Genomic DNA, 10,438 nt, shown 5'->3' with positions numbered 1-10,438 from the left:
AACAGTTAATTTCTAAATAAGCATGCATCTCCTATCAGCCAGTTGAAGCGATGCTGGCCTTGCAAATGTGACAAACTTCGTGATTGCTTGAAGGTGCTGACAGGCTTGAAAATTTAATTGCGCTTCAGGCAGTGCTTTGCATGCATAGGGTCTTTGCACAACAAATGCACTGTCCAGCGTCGGACTACAACAGTTTGCCGCTGTGCATAGCAAATGGGAAAGACTTCTCAGTACATAGATGTGTGTTGGTAGGGTCAAGTTCTCTCGCTTCCAGGCTCTCAGAGTTGTGTGTGTGCAGTGCACGGAAGCGACCAGTGCCATACCGGCGGCCGACACCTCCCAGCCCCAGCTCGTGCAGCGCTGCATCTTGGTCATCGTCGTCAACCACGTCGAGTCGCTCCAGCAGTTCGGAGCGTTCATCATCAGACAATTGTTGATAGAAGAAAATGATGCTACAAATAACTTCCACAGCTTTGCTAAGGCAGGCATTGGGCACAGATTGCGACAGTTGACATGAATTTTACTGTCTGCACTGTTACAGCCCCTCTTCTTTTCTGGTCTTGCAATCTAGTCAGCGAGTGTAAGTTGGGTTGTAGAGGCAACCAACTTCTATGACGCATTACAACCATGCACGAGATGATCAAAACCTTAAGGGAATAAAGAAAAAAGCATGGCCAGGAAAAACGAGAGTACATGCCCATCTAGATGCAAAGTTATATGTTCTGTCAAATACCCTCAGATGTACATGTTACATGTACATGCATGTGCGACACCACCTCCACAGCTTCTCATAAGGTGCATTCTTCTGACGGCCTCACTGTGTAATGCAACTGGAATTAAAGAAGGTCAACACAAGATAGAACAGTGGCAGCCGTTTAGCAAAAGTGAGCATGTCACAATGACAAAAACTAAAGGTGGGGGATGCTGGAAAAAAAATAAAATGTCAAAGAGTGGATGACTTGCAAGATTGTTCATGAATGTATGGATCTGATGGCATAATTATATACCACTGATGAGTGCTACAGAACTAGATGCGTGCAGAGCACTTAAAAAATGAGGCCATTTTTTTTTTTCTCGCATATAATCAAATTGGGATAATGGAATTACACAAAATAAAGAACACTAAATGATTGAACAGAATGAAATAGTTCAAAACAGCTAGAGAACAATGAAGCAAGAAGCTAACCAGGCAGTTTTGGCATGTAAATACAGTCGATCTCAGATATATAGAATTACGAATTATAAGCCACTCTAAAACGCAGCAAAGCACGAGTGCCATGAGGAATAGGACGTGATTGGCTTTAGACTGTGTGGCAACTTCACTTTCCACGTGACGATGCTGCCACGTGGAAACACCAGCACCAGTACCGAAGGCTCATGTATTGAAGCCAACCTAGCTGACTGAAGGTTTTGGTGGCTCTCGCCGGGCTTGCTTGCCTTATTGCCAAAGCCACTAAAAACAAACTAGGCACCCTTATTGTACCTACTGTGCACCAATTCAGTCTTCGATAACTTCAATGTAAAGCAGGTTAGGTGGTCTAGTATATTGAAACATTTCGTGATCTTCATATTTGATATATTTGGCATCGACTGTACTTACTAAAGAAACCAAAGCAAGCCAGGAATGGCTGTATTTCGTGTGGAAACAAGATTAACCAGTCACGCTCTCCATTTCATGTACAGTCTTTGTCAAAAGGATACGACCCAAAGACTTGTTTTGCGAGCCTCGTTAATGGGCCCAGAACAACTCTAGTGTTCAAAATCTCGTAGATGACAACTCTCGCAGTCATTCTGCTGTAGCTAACATTCATATTCCAGTATTGCTCCCAGCAGCCATGTTGCAGTGCTTAGAAGCCAACCTCTTGGGTTGTATACTTTTTACAAAGAATGTACCTCTCCACGTTTTGAGCCTTTCAAGCAACACTGTGGCCAAGCATGTATGGGCATGATCGACTGACTTCGACTGTGTGCTTTTAGTTGTCTTTGGGTCAATGTTCAAACTGTTTTGGACCAATGTTTAGAAGATGCTGTCTGCATTGACATGTCACCCATTCCTTTCATTTGCTGGCTGCACTTTTCCAGAACAGCCAATAGCAGCCAAGTGAATTACACCAGCATTGTTGGCCACCCTTAAAACAAAACCAAAACTGCATAATTGTTTACCAACGCTGCCAAAGTGCCGAATTGCACAATGGACACAAATACAGTACGCACATTTCCAATGCAATGCAAGCAGGATAATGGCAACAAAGCCACGACCACTGTGCCTGCCCCAAAGTGGAACACTTTCAGATCGCAGGGGTAGTTGCAATATCAACGCAACCAACCATAGCCTGGCAACTGCATCAAAGTGGGCTACTGTTAATACTCTTCGGGCTAGAATGCCATGGCCCAAGAAAAATTTAACTACCACCATTACTTTCAAACTGCTCATCTCCAATTTGACTTGACCATACATACTATTTGCTATCCACCACGATTAGATATGTTGAGTGATTACTCCAGCGAGGCAGTTGTCCCATTTTAATCCATTTTTTTTAGGTCAAAACTAAGGCGTATGACCTTGCATTCCACCTTATGACTTATTTATGATACTAAACTAATCATTCCATGGCAGTAACAAATCAAACATGTACTACACAACGGAATGAAGATGCAGATTCACTTCTAAAATGACATGCGGAATGTGCAATGTTTGGCTAATGCTATACAATAATTGCAAAAATTTTTTTTTTGCAGAATGTTTAGACATCAGCTATAAACGGAACATACGATGCAAATGGCAAGTGCATTTATTATTTTGAAAATGTGCACAACAAAGGATAGACTCTGCATTTTTTGTTGAAAGGTTTTGAACACTATTATGGCTTCCAAGCAAGGAAGTGATGACTGCTTATAATTTGTTTCCCTTCACTTCACACATGCAGTTCCCAAGATGAAATGTACATAGCACTGTAGACAGTGGTCTGTCTTGATTACAGTCCAGACGCAGACCCATCGCATTTTGCGAGCTCGTTCCCATTTTTTACACTTTCTAATCAAATGGGAAAATTGAATAGAACACGTACTATTAGTTGCCAAGTACAAGCCAATGCATTCAGAACTGAGCTTTCAGCGTTGCTGTATAAAACAAACACAAGGCACTGTCCAAAGATTTCAAATAAATGCACTGAAAAAATTCCTATGTGCCATGCGTATGCTATTTAAAATTCATCTCACACACACACATACACTGATGTGGAAAAAAAAAAAAAGGAAAGTCTAAGCGTGCACTTTACAATATGTACAAAATGAAGCAAAGGTGACTGGGTTGACATGTCACTCCGGTAGAGATGACACTGTCTGGCCTGTTAGTTCCTGGAAGAAAAGAGGCAACGCCAATGAATCAGTTACGATTCCAAAATGCTGTAAAAAAGGACAACCTGGACGTGATGTTCAAGGGATGAACGTGGAATGAACCTGGAGCCCTCTACTACCGTTCACCTCATTGTCCATACATACCTTTGAGAGAGTAAATCTTATACACCATTCCCATCTTCCAATATAGACTAATCGAGGCACAACACTCAAATCCCTGGAGACCACACGGAGTGACCATCTGAGGAAATATTAAATCTTAAAAGATATGCAGTCTTCCAGCACAAGGACATATGGGAACTCCCATCACAAACGGAAAGTAAATGGTATTTCAGAAATGTAGCAAGCACCACTTTTCATGAAAGGTTTTGGGAAGGAAAGACTAAGTCAAGGCATAACGTGTGCTTCAAGGTATGCATTATAGGTGCACATGTTTGGACAGGACACTGCACTGCAGCTCAGCAGCACGGTCGCTAAAAGCTACTAGGAGGGAACACAAGAAACGTTGCATCAAGGCAAGGGAATGCCTCTCGAGGTGAAAATGTCGCTGGATGTGAACGAGCAAACACCAGGGCCAAACTAGGCTGACAACTGCTCTGAAGCATGCGACATTTCGCAGGAAGACTGTAGGTAGCATACACCACAAACACAAGGTGGCAGAGCAGAATGGCATGAATAAACACTGAAATTACACGCTGTGCGCTTAACACAGGCGAGGTCCGTGCCTGCCAATGTGGCAGCCTCCTTGTTTGACCCTCTTTAGACAATGAAGAGAACAGTCCAGTTATCTTTTCTAAAAAGCATGCATAAGAGATTTTGAAACGAAAACTTCACTACGCTAGGTAGAGCCAGTCTTTGTGTGGACTTCAATTTGACTATCTGACCTTCAAGGAGCAGGAGGACAAGCTTTTCCTATGCAGTGCACATGTCCACAGAAAAATGTGAGATACTGTGCCTTTCCTTTCTTATACGCAGACACACAATGTCAGTGTGGGCTAGCCACTGTATAATTAAAGCTGAAACCATACAGTAAACTACTATGAGCAAAAGCCATGTCTTTACTTTGAAGCCGAACCTTAGAGTAACCTCAGGTTTAACCACAAGCTAAATCACAGCCAATTTTTTAACTGTTTACTTTCCATACATCAAGGATGTTTCAAATGGTGCGACACTTGCAAGGAAATACTGCCCAATCGCAAGACAATGTCACCAGCTCGTTGGAAGCTAGTCTCAGTGGCACATGTTCTAGGTGAGGTTGGAGAGGAGATGCAATGAAAGGGGACTACAGCGTTGGTATAGCCCTTTAATTCTTTAATATCTGGAAAGCTCCGATCACACAAGCACTACAGTACTGGATGGCGAAGAGGGAAAAAAGCAAGTAGGGTCGGGAATGCACAGAAATCGTTCTGCTAGAGGATACATCATCCGACAGGCTGTTCTTTCTGGTGCACACCAGCCTCTCTGCAGCATACGTATTCGCAAGTAGTATAGTATGTTTATATGTACTGCATTTCGACAACAGTATTCAGCCTTGGCTGCGTTTGTGGGCAGTCCTGAAAGTTTGTTTTAATGTCCCTAAAGTGCTAGTGTCAAAGGTCCTCCAGAATTTATTTTAAAGGCATGAGGTAATTACAGGATTAAATTATTCACCAATCACGTGTAGCTACCACACACACGGAGCTCTCTGCAGATGTCAGGTGACCATCCATGAGCGAAACTCGGACCTTGCTCCTCCTGCACATTTCTTAGGCCTTGGGTGGGGTGCGCAGTCATAGAACACTGCGAAATGCATACTTCGAAAGCTGCAACGTTTTCAAGCAGCCTGTTTTTAGTTGTCATGTGCAGATTTCGTACAACTGTAAAGTTCATAGTTTTCCTTCTGCAAGGTCTTCCTTTTCATGCCAGTCTTAGAAAAGCTGAACACAAGTAACCAACTTAACCATTACATACGCGTGTCCTTTGCGTAAGCTCATTACCAGCATACCAGGTTGCAGCTTAATAATGGGGGTATCATTTTAAAGCAGTTGCTTGGCTGTGGTTGCTGCAACACACCTACTTCAACATATTTTCTTTTGCACCAATTTCTTTCCACTCCTTTCTGTCTCCATGCAGCACTGATAGATGGGGTATTCATTTCCTTGTGGTGGCGTGGATGACAGGACAAAAGCAGGTAAAAATATAACAGTCCAAAACGCATTTCTATTAATGGTCGGTACAGTCGAACCAGACTATAATGAACTCAAATAAAGCAAATTATGCCATATAGTGAACACTCGAAGTTCTCACATTATGCATGTAAAATGTACTGTTATAATGAACCAAACATTGGACATAGCGAGCTCTGAGCGCTCACAATTGGTCACCAAACACCCACCAATGCACTTCTGAGCCGGCTCCGGGTAGCCTCTGGTCTGCTATGCAACCCACTAGTGCTTCCATGAAACCTTGCGACTGTAGGAAGAATGAAAGAAAATGTACGGGCCTGCCAAAGCAGGACAGGGAGCAGCTTTTGAACTCCGCGCCTTCTGCCGGCTTTGCTCTGCAGCACTCCTATTTGGCAGCTGTCTACCACGTGACCAAGTACGAGCAGCTCTGGACCTATCGCGCCTCTGATGACGGGAGAAGGAGGAGGCAACATTTTCCGCGTCGCGTCTGCAACATACTTCATGCTTTCTTTGCGTTTGCATGCCTCTCTAGTGTGCTGCTCATACAACTTCAGCAGTAGCTACACAGCCGACGCTTCTGCAAGATGACAAAGCAACGGCAAGTTCTGCCGCTTTCCAACAAGCTTGAGATAATTCGCCGGGTCAATCGTGACGAAAAGAAGTCTGACACTGCAGCACATTTTTTTAAATTGCAAGGAGCACATCGTGCACCATCTTGAAAAGCAAGTCCGCCATCAGAGACGCACAGGACCGCTCAAAAGCTGATGGCTGTCGCCTCCGCAAGCCGGCTTACAACAAAGTAGAGAAAACCCCATACCAGTGTTTTTAGACATCCACGGTAAAAATCTGCCAGCCTACAGAAATGAAAACGGTTTGCCTGCATTCTGAATGTCAAAGGGTTTACGGCGGGAAGTAGTTGGCTCCAAAGATTTAAGGGCAGCTGCTCTATCACAGGAAAGGTGGTAGCAGGTGAGAGCACGCCGTGGATGCCGAAGGCACCAAGAAGCGGGTGCAGGACATATGGCGTGGTGTCAAGGAGAGGCATGAGCCAAGCAACATTTTGAATATGGACGAGACTGCCTTGCTTTGGCAACTACTGCCAAGTAAGACATTGGCGCTCAAAAATGAGAAGTGTCAAATGAATGAGACCACAGTCACTGCTCTCATCACGAACATGGACGGGTCCACAAAGTTGTGACCGCTTGTCATTGGCAAGTTCAGGTCTCCGATGTGCTTGAAAGCGTGCACTTCGCTCCCAGTGACATACATGTCAAATTCAAAGGCCTGGACGGCCAGGACGTTATTTGAGGCTTCGCTGCAGGATTGGGACGAGGAATTTTCAACGAACAGACATAAGATTGGCCTCCTCCTCCTCAACAAATGCTCCGCGCTCACTCGAAAACATCGAGTAAGTTAGTGAAATTTTGGGTGAATGAAGAGCTGAAGATAAATTTGCTAGGCGCAATCGAAATGATCAACCGTGCCTGGCAAGATGCGACTAGAGACTCAATCTGCATCTGGATTATGTCAGGAGGGTGCGGAAGTTGCGAGTGCACTGCAAGGCGACAGCTATATTGCCACGCTTTGGGAGGAGGTCGCCAATACTCCGGACATACTGCCAGAAAAAATTGCCTTCGAGGACTTTTTGACAGTAGACAACGACGTTTCTATGACAGCAAGTCTATTGGACTCTAAAATCGTTGCAGACGTGTTGACATCTGGTGCCGGTGCCTCCGACGAGCCACCACTGGAAGGCTATTGCCCTTGCCCGAAGCTGCAAGAAGCCCCTTTCTGCTACCGATGTGCTGCAGCGATACTGTGTCGAAATACAGGAAGTCGGTTGGAGTTCGTTGAGACGATGTTGCACGTAGAAAATGCGAATCTCCCTTACAGTGCTAAACGCAGTATTCAGGCAAAAATCATTGCCTACAGCAAATAGATGTAGATGTCTCTGCAATAAATTTTTTTGCAGTAAACTATTCACAGTGGGTGGCATGATTTTTCATTTGTTAATGCAGTTTCGATCAACTGTTTTATAACAAATCTGATGCTGAGTTTGTTATAAATGGGTTCTATAAGAGCGATCTGCTTTGTATAATTAACAAATTGCGTCAAATCATGCTGTTATTTATAACCGGGTTTGAGTGTATGCGTGCCTCACCTTTAACAGCTCAGCCAACGGGAGTGCCTGGTCTGCAATGGTCTGGAGGTGCTTGTTTTCGGCAGTCAGCAGCTCCACTTGGTCATGCAGCTGTACGTAAGAACAACAGGCTGTAACAATTGTAGACTACAGAGAACTACACAGGGCACCAGCAGAGTGTCATTACCTGCTCATTCTCTTGAAGGGCTTTCTCCAGGGCAATGCGCCTTTGCTCTGCAAGCTGCCGCCAGTACTCTGCTGGAACTGGCTCTGAAGAAGGAAGGTCAAAGTGTCTCTGTAGAGCTTCTTAGCAATCGGCTAATTACCTCGCCACACACTGGGGCAAGCTACAGTAAACTGCAGCACTCAAAGCTAGGCATAAATGAATGCTAGCATGGAAAGTTGGCAATCATTTCTGAGAAAATTAGCTTGTGAAGTAGCCATTCTTCAAACTAAGCATAGCAGCACTTGTCATCTGTATCGAAGATGAACATGTGTGCCAGATCTCTGCTTATACAATGGGATGTGGCCTACGGTGTCAGATAAATATGTTCAACAGCAAGTGCCAGTGCAAGGCAAGCACATGCCCTGCTCCCTCCCAGCAGATGCCCCTGCTGCAAAATCCTGTCATTTGTTTAGGTCTGTGGACAGTGGTGTGGTTCCTTGAACAGCCGACACTTTACGCAAGCGACTAAAATACTCCAATGGCATTAATTGGGTTATTGTGCGAAGCGAACATCATTACTTCAACATTGGGGCCATTCGATTATCAGTCCCAGACTGTCCGGGACTACTTGCCGACAGCTGTCCGGTGTTCGTTTTTCCTCGGGCAGCCCAGAAGCCCCCCGCCCACAAGTAAAGCTCCTGAGCCGGCGGCCATATTGAGTTCGACTCCGAGCGCATTCCGAGTACTTTTTGTGTTCCTGCAGACGATGTTGTGCGCTAAATAATGATACAAGCTCCAGCTTTGCATCTTTGCTTTCATGTCTTATGTTCTCTACAGCTGGAAGTGTCCAGAGCCCCGAACACTGATTTTTGTTCGTGCTGTCAAGTTCTTCACAGCTGTTCTTTTCAACGTGCTGTGTACTAAAGCAGCGAACGCTCATTCTAAATGTCTTTTCAAACGCTTTCATTAGCTTTTTTCGAATGCAGTGAGCTGGGTCTATGGAAGAACTTCGCAACTGCAAACCAACCCTGCACAGAGTTCTGTAAAACCCTTCGCATTCAGGCATGTCGCGCTCCGTTTGCAAAAATCACCGACTGACTGACGCCTCTTATCTATTTTTAGTGTTACACATACGCCAAAAGATAAACGTTCATGCGGAGTTACTGCGAAATAACTGTCCGGTGTCCGCTGAAAGCAAATGTTGGACGGGGCTTGCACGGTCATGTGACCATCACATTGCTTCCTGTCAGAACGGAAGCCGAGACCTGTCAGCAAGTAGTCAGAGACTGGAAAATCGAATGTACCCATTATCACGACCAATGTGACATGAAACGGTCAGCACCATGGCCGCAGCCCTTAATGGAAGCACTGCGGAGGCGGAGCGCTTGATAACGAAATGGAACAGATTATGCTCGTCCAGATGTCAGCGTTCTCCCCTGCATCGTCTGTGCTTAGCAGCACCAATATGTGTCGTGCAGTTACCAGCCTTGTCGCATCGCCGGCGCCTGCGTGGCGATGACTGTGCGACAACGCAAGGCGCCTGGGCGTTTTATCACACCCGCATCTAGCGCCCGTGATGTAGCAAGTTTGGGGGCAGGGCAACTTGCGTTTCACACGCGGGGCGATTCCGGCGGGCAATAAACGCCTCATGTGGGCAAGCCTTTAAGCTTTCCGATTGTGTTGAGCAGACGACGCGGGGTTTGTAGCTGATTACCAAAGCAGCGGAATCCCACTTCATTTTCATGCTCGCCGCTTGCGATACCACAGTGCTTCCAGAAAGCGCTGCGGCCGCGCGCTCGTTGGTTGCGAGTCATATTGAGCGTGATTTAACGAATGTAACTTTCAAATGAGCGAGCCTGGCAGTACATGAAGCAGTCGTGGTTGTAAGGCGCGCAATGTCATTACACAGGATATGAAGTTATTGTCATAATAAGCATATTACCGAGGCAGAACATAGGTCCGGACACTCGTGGAAAACGCGTTAATTGCAGCGCAACGAGAGCAAGCGTCAAATACCATTAACCACCAAGTCGTAAGCGTCGCACTGCGTCTCCGGGTCAGCATGACGTCCGACCTTCCCAGGCTTTAGCAGTGCTGAATTCTCGGGGCCGTCGAAAGAGGGCTTCGTCTGCTCCTGAGAAAGCGCAGACCCGTTATTAAGTACGGGCCCGCAATATGCACTCTGGACTTACCTTCGTAAAATTGAGACGCATTACGCCGTCAGTGACTGCAAGCCCACTCTGTTTAGCCGCGGTTGGCTGCACTTGCCCCAGCGCTCTCCGCTTCAGACCCTGCACAATTCAATACAAAAAGGTAAATTCTTCAATATATTATAAATGGTTACCTGCGGACGAACCTTGCTTGACGTCTTCATAATTGCAGGTGCAGAAAACAGTAACAACAGACAATGCAGACAACCCCCCAACAACACGACACCACGGTGCACGTCGAAAAACTTGTAGAATGGCGCGCGCCAGTATCAACGTAGCAATCCCGCAGATGGCACATTTTATCAATTTGATTTAGGCACCTACAAAACAAAAACGGCTGCAGTGAAAAAATATTTCAAACCAAATAAATTAATTGCTTTTTTACCACTTATCGGTTGGC

At 45.5% G+C, this 10,438-nt stretch overlaps 1 protein-coding gene across 1 annotated transcript; it reads right to left on the bottom strand.

Annotated features, from left to right (window-relative positions):
* Positions 1–1,060: 1,060 nt before the first annotated feature.
* Positions 1,061–10,340, bottom strand: geminin (geminin DNA replication inhibitor). The gene is made up of 6 exons (XM_084599029.1): positions 10,185–10,340; positions 10,021–10,119; positions 9,845–9,962; positions 7,850–7,932; positions 7,684–7,773; positions 1,061–3,357 (listed from the first exon to the last, which is right to left on the bottom strand). Exons 1-6 carry the CDS (start codon positions 10,200–10,202, stop codon positions 3,319–3,321), a joined length of 447 nt encoding a protein of 148 aa, XP_084455155.1. The 5' UTR covers positions 10,203–10,340; the 3' UTR covers positions 1,061–3,318.
* Positions 10,341–10,438: the final 98 nt, after the last annotated feature.

This window comes from Amblyomma maculatum, chromosome 3 (genome assembly GCF_055883805.1).
Source record: "Amblyomma maculatum isolate TAMU_Amacu chromosome 3, ASM5588380v1, whole genome shotgun sequence".
Classification (NCBI taxonomy): domain Eukaryota; kingdom Metazoa; phylum Arthropoda; class Arachnida; order Ixodida; family Ixodidae; genus Amblyomma; species Amblyomma maculatum.
The sequence above is the reverse complement of the archived record's forward strand: the minus strand, read 5'-3'. Positions and strand labels throughout refer to the sequence as shown.